We start from the raw sequence: 22,531 nt of genomic DNA on the forward strand, positions 1-22,531 counted from the left end.
AAGAAACGCCAAACGTTATTACCAAACGTTGGGCGCCACCTGTTCTGATTCATTCATTTATTGATATTTGAGGTTTTGTCTAATGTTTTTTCGGCTTGTTTGTTGTTTTGAGAGCAACGGAACATGTTCAACTAGTTGTTATAATTTTGCATAATTAATTTTGTGGGGTTGTGGGTTTCTTTTGGGTTTTTAGAGATCAATGTTATTTTTTTTTTTTTTTTTTTTTTTTTTTTTGAAACAAGAATTTTATCGTTTGTTTGTCTGCACTTACTGGGTATTTCCTAAGGAATTTTGCGACAATTTTGAAAAATTCCAAAGTACACTTTTTTACGAAAACAGGAAACAACATTTATCATTTGAGACAATCAAAAACAAACTAATAGTCGTATTTGGCAAAATACCAAAAATAAAAATGGTTAATTTTTTTTATTACCAATAATTTTAAATTAATATATGCAAATGATTGAAATGATAAACTCAAGACAAATGTGATTGGAATCAAATGTAGACAAAAATTTTGGGAACTGGGAATTTTGAGAAGGGACTCTGGTATACGAGATCTGTATGTAGACTTGATAGACGATTTTAAAGGTTTTTTAACGACTGACGATGGGTATATCTATAAACGGGAAATGAAGGGGGTCTTGATCATTTTTAGACAAGGTCCGAACGGAATACTTTATACGAAGGAATGTCTTTATAAGATTAGCGATAGAGAGTATTAGTTAGAGTGAAATACCGCATTATTAGGCTAGTGGAAGGGGATATTTACTTATTAGACGAGCGGCAGAAAGTCTTTATTAGACGAGTCGAAGGTAGTCTTTATTTTCGAGCTGAAGCCGGGAGTGGAAGGCAGTCTATATTAGACGAGTGAAAGGTCGTCTTTATAGACGAGCTGAATGGAGATTTTTTGGGCGAGGTGAAGTGGGTCTTAAAGAACGGGGACTCTGAAGGAGAAGACATTAAAAATCTGTCCTAAAGGGTTGCGATTACTAGAAACTCTTTTATAAAAAGAGGGCTATTAAAAGGCGCTTCAAAGACTTAGAACCGAAGACTCTGAATAGAACAAACCCCTTCTATAGAAAAATATACATTTAAAAATAACGGTATTCTGTAGGGAAAAGGTCATAGAAAAGTCTTCTATAGAGGGAAGACGTCTTAAAATCCTTTTAAGAAGAGAAAATGCCTTGGAGAGGGCAAAACAGAAAAAATCTACAACAAGCATACATAAAAATATCTCCTTTGGTGAGAACTTTATAGGAAGGGGTTCCACATAGAAGAGATGTCCTAAAGTTATTCTAGAGAGAAAAACTCCTGAACGTTCTTCTACTGAGAGGAGTCCAATGAAATGGCGTCTTTTGAGAAAAGCTCAATAGAATGTGTCTTTCAAGAAAAGACCTATAGAGAACAACTCAGAAAGGCTTCTAAAACCTTGATACTTGAACGGTTTTATATAAAGACTAGCAAGTGCCTCTAAAAAAATTTAGATTCATTCCAACAGTTCGTGTAAGACCTTTTTAGTACTCAAAGTGAACAATTTCATAAGTTTGACAAAAAAATTCATACATCGTTCTAAGTTTTCTGACATTCGAGGTTATTCATACCTTTTTCCGAAAGAATAATAGGAAAATGTTTACCTCTTACCAAAAAGTCTTCAAGATCTTTAATTTTACCAAAAAGTCTTCAAGATCTTTAATTTTCTGTTTACCGAAGATGATATTCGTAGAATCATTGCGCAATGGACCCACATGCAATTTTTCTGTCCAAAAATATTTCTACGTCTCCATATGTAAACCCTGGAAACCAACAGTGACCTCAATATAAAATTTCAGAATTGCAACTTTATCCCTTCACTCAATACCAAATTTTGTAACATCTACTTCTCTCCATCCTAGACACCAATGGTGAACTAAAAATAGTTCCATCTAGCACTTTTGAAACACTTATAGTACGCATTGGCAAAACCACAATCAGAAATTGACACCAGATACCAACAGAGACCTTAATATCAAATTTCGGGATTGTAGCTCGTACTAATTACCACGTACTAATTTTCGTAGTAGTCCAAATCCAGTTCCTTCTCTCAACCACAGACCCCATTAGTGATGTTCATATCAAATTTTAAATTGCAGCTTTATTCCTTCACCCAATACCAAATTTAGTACCACTTAGTACTTTTCGAACACTTTTAGTACACATTCCCAATACCACCTCCATAACATAACCAGAGACATGAACAGTGACATCCATATCAAATTTTAGGATTTCAGCTCTATTCCTTCATTCAATACAAAATTTAGTACTAATATAGTACACATTTCCAAAACCATCGATATCTCAATTCCAGATGCCAGCAAAGACCTCAATGTCAAATTTGTGGATTCCATTTCTTTTTTTTCACTCAATACCAAATTTAGTATAACTTAGTACTTTTTGTACAAATATAGTACGTATTTCTAAAACCGCCTACAAATCTCATCAGTAATTTAAACATCAATTTCAGAATTTTTTCTCTATTCCTTTACCCATTACCAATTATAGTATCAATTCTTACTTTTCGTACAATTGTAGTACACATTTCCGAATGCCCATGTGTAGCCTGAACAGCGAACTAATGTAAAATTTCAGATTTCGAGCACTATTTGTTCACCTACTACTAATTGTACCAAGTACACATTTCCAAAATCACTTTCTTATATCAAACTTACTATCCATCCTTGATTCTCATACCAAATATCAAGCTCTTAGCTCTATCAGTACACATAAGTCCAAATGCTACAACTTCAGCAGTTTAGTTACATTTAAGAAATTTTCGTAAGCTTTAAGTTCGATTTTCCAGAAACCATTCTTGCACTCCATCAGTGACTCTAATCAAATTATTAATTTCTTGGTACATTTAAGTACTTTTCGTACCCATTTTGTAAGAATTTCGAAAAATCTAGCCTCATCACACCCCTGGATACCAAGACTGGCCTTCGTGTAAAATTTCAAGATTCTAGCTTCAGCCGTTTCTTTTGGGCGTTGATCAGTCAGTTATTTCACTATTCTACTTTTAAAAGCTCTTCCATAGACTTAAGTCTTTTAAAATCTTCTCCATTGATGGAAGACATTTAAGCATCCTTCATCAGACAGGAGACAGACAAAAGGCCTTGAGAAGATCACCTACCGATGGAGTAAAAGCTTATCTATATGTAGAAGTCACCTCAAAACATTCATGATATTTTAATGTTTGTCTATAGAAAACTAAAAGCTCAACTATAGATAGCAGAATTTTTAAAACTTTTAAATAAAGAGAACGCCTTAAAAAAAGTTCCTATCCTTAAAAGCTCTTTTATAAATAAAAGGCCATTAAAAACTCGTCTATAAAAAAGGACCTTTTAATGCTTTTCAATAAATATAAGACCTTTAAAAGCTCTTATTTTAAAGAGCTTTCTTTTAAAGACCTTTAAAAGCTCTTCTATAAATAGAAGACCTTCAAGCTCATCTATAGATAGAAGTCCTTTAAAAGGTCGTTTATTGCTATATGAACTTCAAAAGCTCTTCTGTATGAACTTTAAAAGCTCTTCTATAGGTAGAAAATCCTTAAAAGCACATATAAATAGAATATCATTGAAAACTCTTATAAAAACGATTCCTCAAAGTATTGAAGGTCTTTAAAAGTTATTTTATGATTGAAGACCTCTTCTATAAATAGGAGACCTATAGAAAGAAAGCCCTTAAAAGTTCTTCTATAGATAGAAGTCGTTAAAAAGCTTTTCTATACATAGAATACCTTTAAAAGCTCATATATAGATGGAAAATCTTTAAAAGCTCTTTTGTAGACCTTTTAAAGTTCTTCTATTGATTTGAGACCTTTAAAAGCTCTTCTGTAGATAAAACTCTAAAGGCAGTATAATAAAAAATGTATTTAAAAGCTATTCTATTTATAGAAGTATATTCATTTCCTTAATAGAAATCATTTAAATCACATTAAAATACCCTTTCTACATCGAAGATCTTTGGAAGGATTTTTTCTCATTAGGACTTAAGCCTTCTATACACAGATTATCTTAAAAGAAATATGTGGACACAGTAATTCATACGATTTTTTCCTGTCTTCTTCTGTTTATAAAAAATCAGAAGGCCTCTTGATCTATTAAAACTCCATCGCATATGATACCCAATTAGAAAAGTTTTGAATTTTAAAACCGATAATTACTTCCTACCTTATTAAAAAAATGAAGATCGTTTGAAATAATAACTTTATTGTAATGCTTCAAATTAAAACAACAATACAACGTTGAGAGCTCCCGCCATCTTATCTCCACTTACCTTGTAAATGTGAACCGTTCGGTATGTAGCCTCTACAATCGGAATTAATTGTACTGTTCGTCGGTGAGTGATTGCCACTGCCAACCAATTGGGGCATCGAACTGACTCCGCTTGAGGCTGATGTAGGTGTGACCGACGAAGAATTGTTGGTAACCGAGACGGCAGCAGCGCTTGCTGCTGCAGCAGCCGCCGCCGATGAACGCGTTACCCGATGGATTTCACGAAAATGATTTGAAAAGCTAGCAGCATCACCGTAGGAACGTTGCGATAGTCCAAAAGCACGAAAATGATTGGGGCCGGGACCGGGTCCGGGACCTAAAAAAAAGAAAAACAAAAGAAATCTCATTTAGTTTTTAAGTTCAACAACAAACAGCTACTCCAATCCAAGTTTATTGATGGCAAGTAGTTAGCTTTTATTGAAGTAAGGTCCAAATAATTAAGCCACTGGGAGAGGAAGAGTCATAGAGTGTTAATTTTCGATATGATGATGTTGATGAATGGCTAGATGTATGTCTACAAAAAAAATTAAGCTATTTCTAAAGATGAACCTTAAATACCACTCTCCTTAAACTACCCAGAAGTACAGCCATAATTTCAAAACTTTTAGCCGAAGTTTGATAACCGATGTTGCAATTGTTGTGGTTGTATTTTTAATGTGAAGACTTAAAAATGCTGTTGCTGTATAAATTATTAAAATCTGAAAAAAAGAGTACTGAACAAAAATAGGTAATAAAACAAAAACAAAGCAAAAATCAGCCCCTCCGTCAGTGTGTCTGTCGTTTCGACGCCCGTTAGTTCACTCATTTATTCCTCATTAATAGCAACCAGAGGAAACCAAAACATTTGGAAAATCAAACCGGTCAGAAGGGCAGAGAAGGAGCTATGAGGGGGTATGAACAATACAACGGTATTTGGTATTCCTCACTCTGGGTGGAGGAGGGACGGAGGGAGCTTTGGTTACTGGTATTTCTGTTGTTGCTGCTGCTGCTGTTGCCGTTGATGGTGGTGGTGATATTTTTTATGAGAAACCGCAAAATTGCATTTTTTTCGAAATCCAACACAATATTGTCCCCTCTCGCCCCTCGTACTTCGTGTTGTTACCCTCACTAGGTATATTTATATATATTTTATAAAATAAACTGCGTTGTTTAATTCCACAACAGTCCATGCGATAAAAGTGTGTCCTTTTGAAGAAAAATGAGAATTTTTGACAAGGATCAGAATTTTTTTTTAATTTTTTCTTAGAGACGATGCTTCGGACTTTTCGGTGGGGATTCTGGGCATGTTTACAAGGTATTTTAAAGCTCTTTTATAGATAGATGATCTTTCAATGGCCCTCTACCTAAAGTAGCATATATTAACGAAGCTATTCCATTGATAGAAACTCTTTTAAAGATCTAGGACTGATTTTCTTTGAACTGAAGGCCGACTGATTTTCTTTGAACGAAAGGCGTCGGTTGACAGCATCCTGAATATCGTTCTTTATGCTGAAGACCTATAAAAATGTTGGACAAGGATAAACAAAATATTTTTATTATCGGTTTGGAACTATGCATTGCACTTTTTAAGAATTTTATGGACACGTTTTCCTAATATCATCGAGCTATAACCTTGGATTTTTATATCAACCATCATAAACAACACCTCGAAATATTCACGGGAGACCCCATAGAGTAAATATACATTCATGATCAGCGAAAAATACAGTCATATTCATCTATCTGTGCACCTTTTGAATCATGAAACATCTCGCACTGTTACAGATGGAGCTTTGAAATTTTACACAGGCAATGATGACGGTACCAACTGATTTTCGGTACTCTAAAAGTCTAATCCCAAGTTTGAAAATTGGAGCATTTGTGGGTAGATGTATTTCCCTCAAAAATATTAAAAATTGGTAATAGCAATTGGGCCATAAGTTAAGTTTTCACATGACCAAAATCAGCGACGTTTTTATTTCAAAAAAAAAATGTAAATATTTTTGCCAGCAGATTTATGTTTCAGATTTAAAAAATATATATTTTCTAAACTCATTTTATTTTATTATTTATTTTTGTATTTATTTGTTTATAATTTTTTTTTTTTTTTTTTGAAATAAATATTTTTGCCATCTGATATATGCATCTAAATGCAGTTTTCTCAAAAAAATGTTACTCGACTTAACATGTGGGTTATATTTTTTCCAAATTTATAATGACCGTTTTTTTTGTAATATTTTTTTAAATATATTTTTTTGGTTGATTTTTTTCAAAAACAGTTTTCCATCAGATTTTTACTTGTTGTTTTTTTTAACCGAATTTTCCATCAGACTTTCACTGACTTGTTTCACATGTTATGAGGTTTATAATTATTCTAAATTTCGACCTTTTGCTCGTCGGGTACCAGAAATCAGATCTTACGTAAGTGGAAATATTGGAATGTTTGAAGCTTATAATGAATTGGATGCGTGTTTGTGAGAATTTTGGACATTTCGAATTTTGACTCTCTGTGGGGGAGGAACCCTAAAGGAGTGGGCCTATATCTACCATCTTCACAAAAGATTTTGTGTTGGCAGAAATATTGGGGTGTGGCGAGTTTGAAAGGAATCGATTTCTCATTTCGCGTTTGTTGAGGTGTCAGAAGAAATGGTCTGACATATTCTATTCTCCCACCTGATCTAATATTAGCAGAAACATTTGGTTGTGCTGAGCTTGAAGCTAATCAGATACTTATTTCGCGTTTTATGAACTTCAAGGCCATTCAAAATTTCGACCCCTTCGTGAGGGAGATCTGTTAGCAAAAATGCTTGAATGTGGTAAATTTGGGGAGATAGATGAATTTGGATGCTTATTTCGCTTTCTTTGAGCATTTTGTTTTTTTTTTTTTAAATCTTGAACCCTATATAGGGGAGATACCAGAATAAATGGTGCGATCTCTACCATCTTTATAACAGATCTTGTGTTGACGAAAACATTGAGATGGATAAAGTCTGAGTGGAATCGGAAGTAATTTTCGCGTTTTATGAGCTTATGGATATTCAAAATTTTGAGTCTTTGTAGGGGAGGTACCAGAAGTAATGGACCGATAAACAACTTCACAACAGACTATGTAGTAAAAAAAAAATTTGGAAAGGAAGGGAGATACATGATGGAGTGGGCCGATATTGTCCATTTTCGCACCCCACCTAGAACTGACGCAAATATTAGGATTTGCAAAGTTGGAGCAAAATCGGATTATCCTTTCTCCTTATGTGCAGTAAATTATTTTCTTAGAAAATATTGACATTTTGTGGGGGAGGTACCAGAAGGAGTGGACTGATATTGCCCATCTCCGAACTCGATCTAGATTTTATAATAATATTACGATGAACGAAGTTTTGGCCAATAGAATACTCCCTTTGAGAGTTATCGTACGCACCAGCAACCCCTAGATCGACTTCAAATGTCCTGAAACGGATTTTGTCCAAAAAGACCTAAAAACCGTTGTTTCGATGAGACACGTTTTATACATACCATCTGTAGCCATATGACTGAGGGTATAAAAAAGTGTCTAGGATCATCAAAATTCTGAAAATCGATGCATACCGTTTTATGTTTATCTTGGTCCGATATGGAGAATGTTTGGACACCGGTTGTAAAACCCATTATGACTTACAAATAGCTATTTTAAAACAAGATACGATTGAAAATACGAAATGTCAAATATATGCAGGTTGCTTTTTATGTGGGGCTAAACGTGGGCCTATACTAACTATGTACATCCACCAAAGGTAGAACTCGTTACTTACGCGAGTTGAAAATTTATCGAAATATCAAGATTAAAACAAATCCGATAGAAAATATCACCTAAATCGTCAATATACCGAATATCGACAAATAATGTTATATGGGGGCTGTAGGAAACGTGAACGTGAAATTGATATTCTTCTAACAAAGGATGTAAAATCTATTACTAACTCAAGTACCGACTTTTAAACAATCCCTTTAGAAAATGCGACTTTAAATCCAAAAATAGCGAATATCGGGAGGTACCGGCATATATGTGCTATAATATGGCAGAGGTAGAACCCATTATAAACCCTTTATACAAAACTTGGAACGATTCCGACCAAAAAATGTGAGCAGAATGATCAAAATACCGAATATCGGTAGGTCCCATTATGTGGAGGCTATACGAAAACGTGGACCGATATATCACATTTTGAATACCAACCTATCCTAAACACAATACAAACTATTGTGCCACGTTTCGAAGCTCTTAGTTAAATAATGTGGACTGTATCGACAGACAGACTGACGGACAACGTTACATCGACATAACATTTTATGCTGGTCTGGAATACATATTCTATGGAATCTACGATGAATATTTTTTTTTTATTTTCATTAATGGGATGCCAACGGAATGACAAAGCTAATATACCCTCCTTTCCAAGGTGTAGGATATGAAAAAATATATTTTCTACCACCACTCGAATTAGCTGAAACATATATTTGCCAACAGCACGCCTATCCTTGCGGCTACATGATCTATTATCGCAGATTTTAAAAATTAAAAAATTTACAGACCTAAAAATATACAGGAGCTTTGCTGGCAGATTCGAGATTTAAATATTTTTTATTTTTATTTATTTATTTTTTTTTTTTTTTGAAAATAGATTTTTTGGCGAAATTTAAAACAGTTTATCCCCCCTCAGCATTTTTTCAAGTTGTTTATTTACTCAACGTGATATTGTTTTTTACAAAAACAATTTCTACCTCTCTGACTATACTCGTGGTTTTTTACCACTATCTTCAATTTTTTGTAAAATCGCCAGTTTTAATAAATTTCTAGAGGTGATTGATACCTAAAATGGTCCCTTATACCTTCTGATTTTGTTACTTTAACGATATCCAACCCACTGATTAAAATATTAAATATTTTCCAAATTCAAGATATGTTTTTCAATACTAATTATCATACTTCAGTCAATATATTCCATAAAATTAACTAACCGCAATCGCTGATTAACGATCTCTCGCAACGCACTATCGAACGGGGAAGTACTAACAATCTATGTATTCTTGTTTACTTTATTCTACAATTTATTTTAAATACAAATAACACACAGTTTGAGTGCTATAAAAATAACAAAAACAAAACGAAAAAGAAAAAAATCTGGCATTTCTAGACGACTTTTCAAACAATTGACGCACAATGGAATCGGGTTGGCTGGTTGTGGTAACATTTTGGGTTATTTCTTCCAAGATATTCTATAGCAACAACATAATTAGGGGAGCTTTATTTACAAAACAAACAAAAAAAATGTCTTTAGATCCCGGTTGGTTGATACCTTTTCAGAGATATCCTTTTTCAGCTGACACACTAACCCAACACTTGAAAGAAACAAAGAGAGAGAACAACCCAATTTCAAAAACAATATGGCCGGCCAATGAAGTGAATTTTTTCTGCAACTTCCGTTACAGGTAGGGAGTACGTTTTTTTTTTTTGTTTTCCCTCTCTCTTTTTAGATTTTTATTCATTGCCTTTTGTTATTGTTTTATATGCAACACTTGCTTAAATCGCTCTAAATCCTTTAATACCATTATCTGTATTTGTTTGTTTTCCCAACAAAAATCATATTTCCTTAAATGCCTATTTTTGTGCGGTAATCCCCTTTGTTTCCCTTTGTTGTGCCCGAGGTGCAAATCTAACACATGTTATCTCTCCAACAAATGGGCCTTGGAAGCATTTTGTTCAAAATTTGCCAAAAGGCGTGTATTTTGTTTTATCTATTCTTTGTTGTGTGGCCAATATTTAAATACTTTAATCCGATTAACCAGGGGATTAGGAGGTCTCATGACAAGTGGAAATGTTGGAAATGACTTGTTGCATGACAACAGTTGTGATATTGGTATGGTGTGAGAAGAAAATTGGTCTAATGTTCAACATCTTCAAACAAGTCAAAAAAGCATCGATCGGTTTTGCCGACAGATGTAACCCTCAACCAATGTTCGATTATTTAAAAATATTTTGACTACTATTATTATTAATCAAATGTTTAACCCCAATATTGGCTATTTCGTATCGAACTTAAATAAATATGATATAAATATTGCGACGTGCTAGGTTTGATTGTGTTGTTCTAATGGAAATGGAAATTTTGGGATGTACCAAGTCATGAATAGAATCGGATGTCAATTTCGCTTTTTATGGGGGAGGTACCAGAAGGAGTGGACCGATACATCCCATCTTATTCAAAACTTTGACCTTTTGTGGGGGAGGTACCAGGAAAAATGGTCCGATCTCTACGATTTTTTTAAAGATCGTGTGTTGGTAGATATATTCAGATGTGCTAAGTCTAAATAGTATCCGATGTTAATTTCGTGTTTTATGAGCTTATTGGATATTCAAAATTTCGACCTTTTGTGGGGGAGGTACCAGAAGGAGTGGACCGATATATTTCAGTTTAACACCAGTTCTTAGGGTTTATGAAAATATTGGGATGTGTGAAATTTTAACACAATCGGATTCTTACATCACATTTTATGAGAGTTGTAATTATTCAAAATTTTAACCCCTTGTGGGGGAGGTACTTGACGGAGTGGACCGATATTGTCCAATTTCACACCTCACCTAGCACTGACGCAAATATTAGGATTTGCAAAGTTGTAGCAAAATCGGATTATTCTTTCTCTTTCTGTGCTAAAAAATATTTTTTTTGAAATTCTGACCTTTTGTGGGGGAGGTACCAGAAGGAGTGGACCGATATATTCCATCTTATCACCTGACCTTGGGTTAATATAAATATTGGACTCTTACATCACATTTTATGAGAGTTGTAATTATTCAACATTTTGACCTTTTGTGGGGGAGGTTCTTGGTGGAGTGGACCGATATTGTCCTTTTTCACACCTGACCTAGCACTGACGCAAATATTAGGATTTGTAAAGTTGGAGCAAAATAGGATTATCCTTTCTCTTTCTGGGCAAAAAAATATATTTTTTGAAAAATTTGACCTTTTGTGGGGGAGGTACCAGAAGGAGTGAACCGATATTGCCCATCTCCGAACTCGATCTAAGTTTGGCAAAAAAATAAGTTTGGACAAAAATATTGCGATGTACCAAGTCTGGACCAAATCGGATACACTCTTCGAGAGTTATCGTGCGCACCAGCCAGCCAGACAGACGGACGGACGGACGGACATCGCTAGATCGAGCTCAAATGTTCTGAAACGGATTTGGTCCAAAGAGATCTAGGGTCTAAAACCATTATTTCGACTAGGCACGTTTTGGCCTATCAAATGATATATACCCTCTGTAGCCATATGGCTCTGTAGTCACTTTACGGCAATTTTAGTACTTTTCGAACAAAATCCACAAATCCAAATCCACCTCCTTCTCTCAAAACTGTATCCCAACAGTGGACTCCACATCAAATTTCAGGATTCCAGATCTATCTTAAGCCCAAATTTCCCCCATTACCAAATTTAGTACAATTAAAGTACGCATTTCCAAAACCAGCTGCTTCTCTGCACAACAGACCCCAACAGTGACATTCCTATCAAATTTCAGGATTTCAGCTCTTGTTCTTCACCCGGTACCAAATTTTGTACCACTTAGTACTTTTTTAACGATTATGGTACACATGGCCCACATTTTCAAAACCACCCCCATATCTCAATCCCCGATAACAGAAGAGACCTCAATATCAAATTTTGGGATTTAAGCTCTATTTTTCACCCAACATCGAATTTAATACCATTTAGTACTTTTCCTACAATTATAGTACCCACGTCCAAAACCACTTCCAGATCTTAACTACAGGCATCAACAGTGACATCTACAACAAATTTCGGGATTCCAGCTATATTCCTTCACCTAATACCAAATTTAGTACCATTCAGCACTTTGCACATGAATAGGCGACCCTAATACCAAATTTCAGATTTCAAGTAGCATCTGAATCTGTTCATTCAGCTCTATTCCATCACCCAATACCAAATTTAGTACCTTTTTTTCCTACAATTATGGTGCACACGTCCAAAACCACTTCAATATCTTAACCACAGACACCAACAGTGAAATCTACAACAAATGTTGGGGTTCCAGCTCCATCCCTTCATCCAATACAATGTTTAGTACCATTTACTACTTTTCGTACAGATATTGGAAGCATTTTTAAACCACCTAATATCACATTTCAGAATTTTATCCCTATCCCAGTTTGTACGCTTAGTACACATTTCCAGAACCGTCTTCTATATTATCAAAAATACTTTCCAACATTAATTCTCACACCAAATTTATGGCTGTTAGCTCTATCCGTTCACACATAATACCAAATAGTACCATTTTAGAAGTTAAGTATCATTTTAGAACTATTCTTAACTTTCAAGTTTAAATTTCCAAAACCCTTTGGTACATCTATCCTGCACTTCATCTGGGACTGCAATTTCAAATTTCAGAATTTTACCTCATTTTGCTCAAGTGTACAATTTTTAACAAAATTTTGCTACTTTTCGTATCCTTTTAGTACGAATTTCCAAAACAAACATCCTTATCACGCGCCTATGCAGTAAGATCCTAGCTTCAGCCGTTTCATCTGGCCGTTGATTCTGGGGCAGTCAGTTATTTCAAATTTTCGACAAAGTTAGCATCTATTCTCCGCATTATAAGTTTAGTACCATTTTAGAAGTTTTCGTAATCTGCAAATTCGAATTTCCAAAAACCCTTTGGTCTGTCCGTCTGTGGAAATCACTCTAGCTTCCGAACGAAATGAAGTAGGTTGATACAATGTTGCTCAAATGTATGTAATATCTGCAGGACTTTTGGTATTGAAAATGGGCCATGTAGGTCCACGTTTTGCTATAGCCCCTATATAACGGTACCTCCCGATATTCGGTATTTTGATGATTTTAGCGACATTATTCCCCGGAATTGCTTCAAATTTGGTATTTGGAGTTCGTAATGGATACTACAGCCTATGACGGAAAATTGTCTGTACAGGTCCACGTCTTAGTATAGCCCCCATATAAATGTATTTCCCGATATTCGGTATTTTGATGATTTTAGAGACATTATTTCCCGGAATTGCTTCAAATTTGGTATTTGGAGTTCGTAATGGATACTACAGCTTATGACAGAAAATTTTCTGTGCAGGTCCACGTCTTCATATAGCCCCCATATAAAAGTACCTCCCGATATTCGGTATTTTGATGATTTTAGTGACATTTTTGAAGTTTGTTTGAAGTTTGGTATTTGAAGAATTTTAAGGTGGACATTTCACATACATAGTTGAGGGCACTTACTAGTTTGTCATAAAATTCTTAAGGTTCCGAGAAAATATCAAAAGTCTAATGCTCAAAATTATATTCCTTTTAATTAATATTTGCTAACATAAATTTGATTTTTTGAATGAATTGGAAAATCAGCTATGAGATCGCAATGAATAAAGTTTTTTTAGCAAGCTTTCAAATGATGTATGGGCATTGATGTATCGATGACGTGGATGTTTCTATTTTTTGCGCAAAAAAATACGAAATAACAAACTTTCTATTCTCTCACCATTTAAGAAACTCGCCAAATTTTTACTATCCTTCATTATCATTTCACCGTCATCCTCATCATCGCCGTCGACAAAATTTGACATAAACCCACTTTCAAATTCTGCCGCTTGTACGAAATCGCTCGGATCATTGACGGATGCCGATGAATTCGTGGCATTTAAATCACCAACCAATTCATTTGGACTAACTAACGATAGGGAATGAAAGGATTGTTTGATGGGCAACAACGACAATGATGAGGTGGAAGACGATAAGGTGGGTGAGGACGATACCGTGGATGAGACACGAACTTCTTCTACTTCTTCTTCTTCGTTGCTTAGATGATGACGTTGCCTTTCGGCAAACGAATGATTTTGGGTCTGTGGGGTCGGCGGCGGCAACATTGTTCTAATCTGTGGGGTGCGTCGTTTACATTTTAACATCATCGACTTACTTGTTTTGGAGCGTGGTTCACGCGGTCCATCAACGGTAACTTTGATCGCCTTGGCATAGGTGGCCACCTGTCGGGGAAATGTATCCACGGTAATGGTTAGGGTGAAACTTTTACCTGAAACGAGACAAAAAACAAAAACAGAAGTGTTAAAAACCATAAATTTTAATTATTTCATGTTTGGTGGGCTATAAATTTCATAAATTATGCCTTCGTTCCTTTGCTCGTATGTCAAAAGGAGACGACGACGAAATTGATTTCCTTCGTCAGGGTTAATCTTGGTTTTTGACACACATTTAATTTTTGCTAATGGCGCGTGTTAAGTCATTAACAGTTGGCGGTCTCTCTTTTTTTTAGCAGAGGATGAAGATTGATTTTTTTATTTGTATGTTTTTCTTAAATTGCAACATAATTTTGGGTATTAAGAGGCGTTAAAATGCCTTCTTTTTCCAGTTTTGTTAAATTTACAGTTCGTGAGTGTGGGTTGGGAGTTTTGGCTTTCGCACTCAAAAGCTGTAAAATTATTTTTTGAAATTATTTTTTTTTTTTTGAATTTTTGTTATTACAGATCGAGCAAAGATATAGATTTTTTCATGGTTTTAAAATTAGAAGAAACCATTTAATTTTTTTTTTTTTTTTTAATAAAAAAATGGTTTTTTCGAATTGCCTTAAAGTTGAATGTGTCTCCTAACTGTGCTATGTATGTAAATATTCTTTAATAGAATTTGTCTTCCAGACTTTAATGTTCAAATATATGTAAATTGTATTTACGATTGTAAACATCTTTTGTGGACAAAACGAAAGTAACTATACATATATGCAGACTTACAAACATACATGTTAACTTATATACAAGGCAGAAACCACAAAACATTTTAAAGAACACAATGGGATAGCTGATTTCTCAACTTTAAAGCTAAAGACAACACCATGTCACAGGATTTCTCAGATAATCTTTAGCAATTGAAAAAAAAAATGTAAGTTCGACCGGGCCGAACTTTGAATGTCCTCCATTTTGAACGAATTTGACAATCTTCAAAGAAATAAACTCCGTTATCATTCACTTAAAATCTTGAAAATAGCGAATGTAGCCGTTATATTAGGGTCTATACGACGACGTGGATCTGCAAAGGGAATTTTTGTTATAAGACAGTGCAATATTCAAATGCGAAATTTAAAAAAAAAATCAGTGAACTATGTAGCTGAAATCATCAAAATACCGAATATAGGGAGGTACCATTATATGGGAGCTATTCCAAAACCTGGACCTGCACAGACAATTTTCCGTCATAAGCTGTAGTATCCATTACAGACTTCAAATACCAAATTTCAAACAATCCCGACGAAAAATGTCGCTAAATCATCAAAATACCAAACAACGGGAGATGCCGTTAAATGGGGTCTATACGAAGACGTGGATCTGCACAAACAATTTTCTGGCATAGGCTGTAGTATCCATTACGAACTCCAAATACCAAATTTAAAACATTTTCGGTGAATAATGTCGCTTAAATTACCAAAATACCGAAGTTAGAGAGGTACCTTTATGTGTGAGCTATACCAAAACGTGGACCTACATGGCTACATGGCTGGATATAATATACATTTAGGTAAAATTTTATCAACCTACTTCATTTCGTTCGGAAGCTAGAGTGATTTCCACAGACGAAAAAACGGACAGACGGACATCATGACATGACAAACTAAATATACCCTCCATAATATTTTGGGGGGGGGGGTCAACAAGTTATATTTCTATAGGAATAATTCAAAAATTTTACCCTTTTTGGGGGGAGGTATCCGAGGGAGATGGCCAATATGTACCATCTTCACACCAGATCTTGTGTTAGTGTAAATATTGGAATGTGTGAAGCTAAGAATAAATCCGAAGCATCTTTCGCGTTTTTTTTTTTTTTTGGCCCATATCTACATCTACATATCATATGTTGATAGAAATATTGAGATGTGCCGAGTCTAAAAGGGATGAGCTTTTATGAGCTTCATGGCTATTCGCAATTTTCAGCTTTTGTGGGGGAGGTACCAGAAGGGGTAGACCGATTTTTTTCCCAACTGTACACCAGATCTTATGTTAAAAGAATAATCAGATGTTTCTTTTGCATTTAATTAGAATTAAATTAGTTCCAAATTTTGACCTTTTGTGCGGCGGGGGCAGGTGCCATAAGGAGTTGTCCTATGCATCCCATCTTCACATCACATTTTATACCAACGGCCACCTTAATATAAAATTTTAGTGTTTCTGATCTGTAATTTCCCCTCTTAACAATTTTAGTCCAATTTAGTAGACATACCCAAAACCAGCTCCTTTTATCAATCTCAGATACCAACAGGAACCCAATTTTAGTACCATTTAGTACTTTTCGAACAATTATAGTACACATTTCCAAAATATATATATGGGGGTGATATATTGAACACAGACACCAAAAATGATATCTATATCATATTTCTGGATATCAACTCTATTCATTTACCCAATACCAAATTTAGTAATATTTAGTACTTTCCACACAATTATAGTGCGCATACCCAAAGCCATTTGAATACCTTAACCACAGACCAACAATGAGATCTATATTAAATTTCAGGATTTTAGCGGTGTTTCCTCACCCAATACCAACTTTAGTACTATTTAGTATCTTTCATACAATTATAGCTTATATTTTCAAAAACACCTCTTTAATCCCTTAACCCAATATCAAATATAGTACCATTCAGTACTTTTCGTACCATGTTGTACACATAAGTACGAATTTACAAAATTCCCTACATACCCAAATCCTTTACTTCATCAGTAATCCTAATCCCAAATTTCAGGATTCCAGCTCTTTTGGTTCCAAATTGTACCAAATTTAGTACATTTTAGTAAATATATGTACAAATTTCAAAAATTAACTCCATATCCAAATTCTACACTCTGTCAGTAATTGTATTTTCGATTTTCAGAAAACCAGTTCTATTGGTTCAAAAACCCAGCTCTATTGGTTCACCCAAATCGAAATTGTACCAAATTTAGTATCATTTAGTACTTTTCGTACACATAAGCACAAATTTCGAAACCTACATCCATATCCTACACTCTGCCAGTAATGTTAATTTCAAATTTTACGATCCCAGCTTCATCCGTTCCTCCAAATTCCAATTGTGCTAAATTTAGTACCGTTTAGTACTTTTCGAATACATGAATACACACTTGCAAAACTACTTCCTTACATCGACTCTATTCTTCAACTTTGATTCTCATTCGAAATTTCAAGTTTTTAGCTCTACACATTCACATGATACGAAATGGTACCAAGTGTAGTACATTTTAGTATTTTTCGTACACTTATAGCGGGAATTTTCAACAACCCTTTGGTACATCTATCATACACCCCATATGAGACCCTCATTCCAAATTTAATGGTTCTGCTGCTTCCTCTAATACAAAGGGTATCATATTTGGTACCTTTTAATACTTTTCGTACCGTTTTAGTACGAATTTCCAAAAACCCAACCTTATCACACGTCTACGTATCGAGACTGTCCCTCGTCCAGCTTGTTCTAGCTTCAGCCGTTTCTTTTGGGCGTTGATTCTCGGCCAATCAGTCAGTTGCTTTACTACTCTTTGATATTTAAAGTTAGGTCCACGTTTAGCTATAGTTCTCCCGATATTTCGAAGGTTGCTTGTTCTCCTGTATATTTAGAGGCTTTGAGGAAATTTTCGAACTTAGTTTGACTTTGAGAAATTTGAAATTTTGCTGTTTCAATTCCACCACCACTATTCCAGAGAATGAATAATCTTCCATATTATTTACTTCTCCAGGAAATGGTGTAGGCCGGCAGTTAATTCTTGTTGGCCATTAAATTGACAAACCGAAATAAGTAAATAAGCCAATCCCAAAGTTTTTTCTTTGAGTTTTATGGACACACAGGTAATTTCTGAACATTGACAACGAGAGATATTAAAAAAACGCTCATAAAATGCGACATTTTGTTGTTGTATTTTTCGCTCCATTCCAACAGACCTTTTGTAGCCGAACTAAGAAGATTACGATCAGCGTTTTTTTCTCGTTCTCATGCCAAAACTTTATACGCTGGGATACCTCACGTTCAAAGGGAGTAAATTGCTGAATGCTAGCACCGCACCATGGTAGATGGATGTTTGTGTCGTCGTTGTTGTTGTTGTTTTTATTTTTGCGGTGGGCTGGGTTTTACTTCTTCTCGTTGAATGAGCGACTATTGCTCCCGACTCTTGGGGTTTTCTTTTCAATTTGTGTCTGGGTGTGTGTGTGTGTTTTTTTTTTTCACTTCTTTGTACAACTGCTTCTTAAACGCCAAATTTACACGTCACTGCCGGTCGTTTCGTATTTTACGGTTTTTTCAAGTCAAGATATTTCCCATTCGTTCGTTTGGTCGGTCGGTGTGCTGTTTGCTCTCGGTTGGGTGTTTTTGGGGGATGGTGCTGTGGTGGCTACCTTTTTTCTGACGTTGAGCTCAACACAGTTCCATTGTGTGGGGCTGTGGTTGTTGTTGGTGTTCAGAAATGAACTACACCCACTTCATTTGTGGCAAAAACAAATAAAAAACACAATCCCACACACACACGCGAATACATACACACCTACATACATTGCTACAGACAGGCATTCATACATACATACATACCAACAAACGGACTACATTCAGTTATTATTCAGTTCAACCGGAATGAGACAAACAAATCGAATATTGTAGCCAACTCAAAGTAAAAATGTATGTTTGTCAGTTTGTTCGTTTTGTCTGTATGGCCGAATGTCTGTTACACCACTTCGTGTGCTATTCGTTTGTGAAATGAACCAATCTCATCAGGCAGCGTGTAGAGAAAGAGAGCAGGCGTACTAAATAGCAGATGATATAGACCAAGTTAACCGCAGAAACCTCAGCCGTAACAGCAAAAACAACAAAAAAAACTGAAAAGCAAATCAAACTCACACACACTCACACTCGAACACATACATGGGCTATTTACATATTTACATTGTTTGTCGCTTACACTTTTATTTTTTTGGTCGCAATCACAGACGACGAATTGGTAACACATTCACTTCATTTCAAATTTATGTACCCGGCACATCCATGCGAGTGTGTCCATGTGTGTGTGTCAGTTTGTGGTAGGTGTGAGCAAGGATATTGCAACCGGCAGCGACTTTTTTTTTATTGTTTTTGTGGTGTCAAATTGACAGTGGCCTAAAATATTTATGTAAACATCAATTTTTTTCGCCAACAGGATATTACTTGGTTCGTAAAAACGTTTTATGGTTCGCTTTTCAATCAAGGTGTGCTATATGAAAATAGGAGAACTGGCGGATTTTTGTATTCGATATGAAAAGGGTAAAATTTCTAACAAATTTTTGTGTAGGTAGTAAGAGTCATCTGTCCATATTTTTGTATATTTTCGTATACTTTTTAAATTAATTCAAAAAAAAATAACAAAAAAAAAATTGAAAAAGTAATGATCAGGAATTATTGCTAAAATATGTAACCGTTACACTATACATAAAAATAATGCTTTGCATGCACAAGCGTGACTTTACATATGTGTAAACTTGAATTTTCTAAAGTTCGAACACTAGTTTCTGGAAAAACGAAAAATCGGAAAATTTGTCAGAGTAAAATAGTATCAGTCGGCTGTATACCCCCAGCCTGAGTTGTAATTATTACAACTGTTGACCCTTTTATGGGTAATCATTTCGTATCTGAGCTAAGACTGACATAAATATTACAACTGGCCAGATTTGGGCTATATCGACTACTTCCTATACGTTATATGGGATATGTGCAATTTTTTGGAAAATGTGGAAATATGCGTAAAGTGCCAGATATAGCGGTACCAAAAGGTGTTGACCTATATACATCATCTTCACAACAGGTGAGAATTTTCCAAAAAAAAAAAGTAATTCTAGATGGAATTCAAGCGTGATAATGTGATTTCTTTATATTTGGCTGGAAAACCACAAGTGGCTATCGTTAAAGCACTCCAGCATTTAAATGTGAATAAATCTTATGTGTCTCGTACTATCGCTCGTTACCGTGATACTGGTAGCGTAGCCCACGTCAATGAAGTGGACGGAAGAAAACAGCAACATCAGCAGAAATTGTTCGAAAATTAAAGAAGCGACTTGATCGAAACCCGCGTCGCAGTGGCCGAAAAATGGCTCGTGAGATGAACATATCGCAATATCCCATTGAAAAATGAGCTCGGGGTAAAGCCACTGAAATTCAAAACAGTTCAAAAACTTACACCGCAACAGAAAGGAAATAGACTCAAAAGAGCTAAAGAGTTGCTTCGCTTGGCCGAAAGTGGTGAACTGCCGAATTTGGTTGTCTCCGCTCCGATGAGAAAACATTCGTTGTCCAGCAGCTTGTAAACAAATCGCCAAAGAGGTCAGCTGAAAATGTGCACCTTCGGTTGGCCACCAGAACTCGAGTGCTGGGCATGGTGATGGTGTGGGCCGCCATAACAACCCTCAGAATAAATACCGAATATTGTCGCGGAAATATTCTGGAGGGTGTATTGAAGCCTTGGGCACGCAAACGTTTTGACCGCAGACCATGGACATTCCAACAGAACTCAGCACCATCGCACTCAGCAAAAGCCAACCAAGAATGGTTAAAAAATGCCACCACCCCCACCTCACAATGGCCACCAAAATCTCCGGTTATCAATCCGTTGGACTATTGTGTCTGGAGAATTTTGGAAAGCAAGGTTGGCACTAAAAAATTCCAAAGTGTCGATCACCTCAAGCAAGCACTTCGCCGGTAATGGACCAAAATACCGCAGAGCAACATTCGGGCAGCGTGTGACGGTTTCATTCGCACTAAATTTGGTATTGGGTGAAGGAATAGAGCTGAAATCCTGAAATTTAATATTGAGGTCACAGTTGGTTCTAGGAATTACATATGGAGACATTGAAATATTTTTGGACAGAAAAATTGGATGTGGCTCCATAATGGTGGCTCCAATAATGGTGCAATGGTTTTAGTAATATCCTCCTCGGTAAACTTCAAAGTGGAATATTTTGAGTCGGTGTAAAAAGTAAACCTTTTTTATTAACGTTGCCAAAAAACGAGAAAACAATTTACTTGGCCTTTTTTCGATTTTGTGCATGAAAATAACATAAATTTCAGTTTAGACAGAAAGTGTCTCAAGAGATTGGAAAATATGGCCAAAATCCTCGCAATAGCTAAAACCAGGAATTATCTTTATAAAAGGGCTGTAACAAAACAAGGACCTATATTGATCTACCATAATATAAGTTTGTCATCTCGTTTGTAGCTAATCGAAGTAATTCTTTTAGACCCAACGAAGTATGTATATATCCATGACCTGCGTAAAATTCTGATCCGATGTAGCCATGTCCGACCATCTGTTTTAATCAAGCTATCTTCCAAAAGATTTGATATAGAGTGCTATATCTGCCAACTTTTTTGTATAGCCCCCATATAATAGTATCCCCTGATTTTATGCATTTCGACGACCATTGGCACATTTTTCAACGGAATTCTTTGGAATTTGGTATTTGGGGGTTGTCACGGATTCCTAAAGTCCCATATATATATAATATTGTCCATTTCGTATCTGACCTAAATAAATATGATATAAGTAGTATAATGAATATGTAAGAAAATCGAACATTTATATCCAATTTATGGGAAATCTTAATTCCAGAGAGACATATATTTAGATATAGCAAGTTGTAAAGAATCGCTGAGTTGTTTTGCAATTTATGACAAAGAAAATTGTGTAACTTTGTGGGTGAGGTACCAGAAGGGTTTCGCAGATATGTAGCATCTTTACAACAGATCTTGTGTTAGCAAATTTTAAGAGAGTCGGATTCTTATTTCGCCTTCTTTGAGCGTTTTGTTTTCCGTCGTTTTTCTTTCTGTGCAAAAAATATGTATTTTTTTACTTTATAATCTACTGAAATTTCCCTCATTACCTATCTCACCAAAAAGCACAAAGCTCATTAAAACATTCTTACATTCTAATCGCCATAATCGTCAAAATATCTAAAGCAGCGACAACAACAACACCAATAACAACATCAAAATACAAACAACTGCTGTTCTGCTTGATTAAATGTCATTTCAATCAGACCTTTCGCTGATGTTTATTATTATTTTTTTTCAGTTTTGGTTCGGCCTCCAGTATATTAATGGCAGCGAAAACAGCGGCCATTATTTGATTTGAAGTTTTTTTTTTCAATTTTTTTTTCCTGCTCTCA

The 22,531-nt window shown here is 35.3% G+C and overlaps 1 protein-coding gene across 1 annotated transcript in view; it reads right to left on the minus strand.

Moving 5' to 3' along the window:
• The window catches only part of LOC101900359 (protein lozenge), a 61,827-nt gene that overhangs the window by 17,980 nt on the left and 21,316 nt on the right, over positions 1-22,531 (minus strand). Inside the window, exons 3-4 of the mRNA XM_011298066.3 lie at positions 14,271-14,384; positions 4,312-4,626 (exon numbers count right to left, since the gene is read on the minus strand). Coding sequence (XP_011296368.1) covers positions 4,312-4,626; positions 14,271-14,384 — 429 coding nt within the window. The remainder of the gene's footprint in view (positions 1-4,311; positions 4,627-14,270; positions 14,385-22,531) is intronic.

The sequence above is a fragment of the Musca domestica genome, unplaced genomic scaffold, assembly GCF_030504385.1.
Source record: "Musca domestica strain aabys unplaced genomic scaffold, Musca_domestica.polishedcontigs.V.1.1 2, whole genome shotgun sequence".
NCBI classification, from domain to species: domain Eukaryota; kingdom Metazoa; phylum Arthropoda; class Insecta; order Diptera; family Muscidae; genus Musca; species Musca domestica.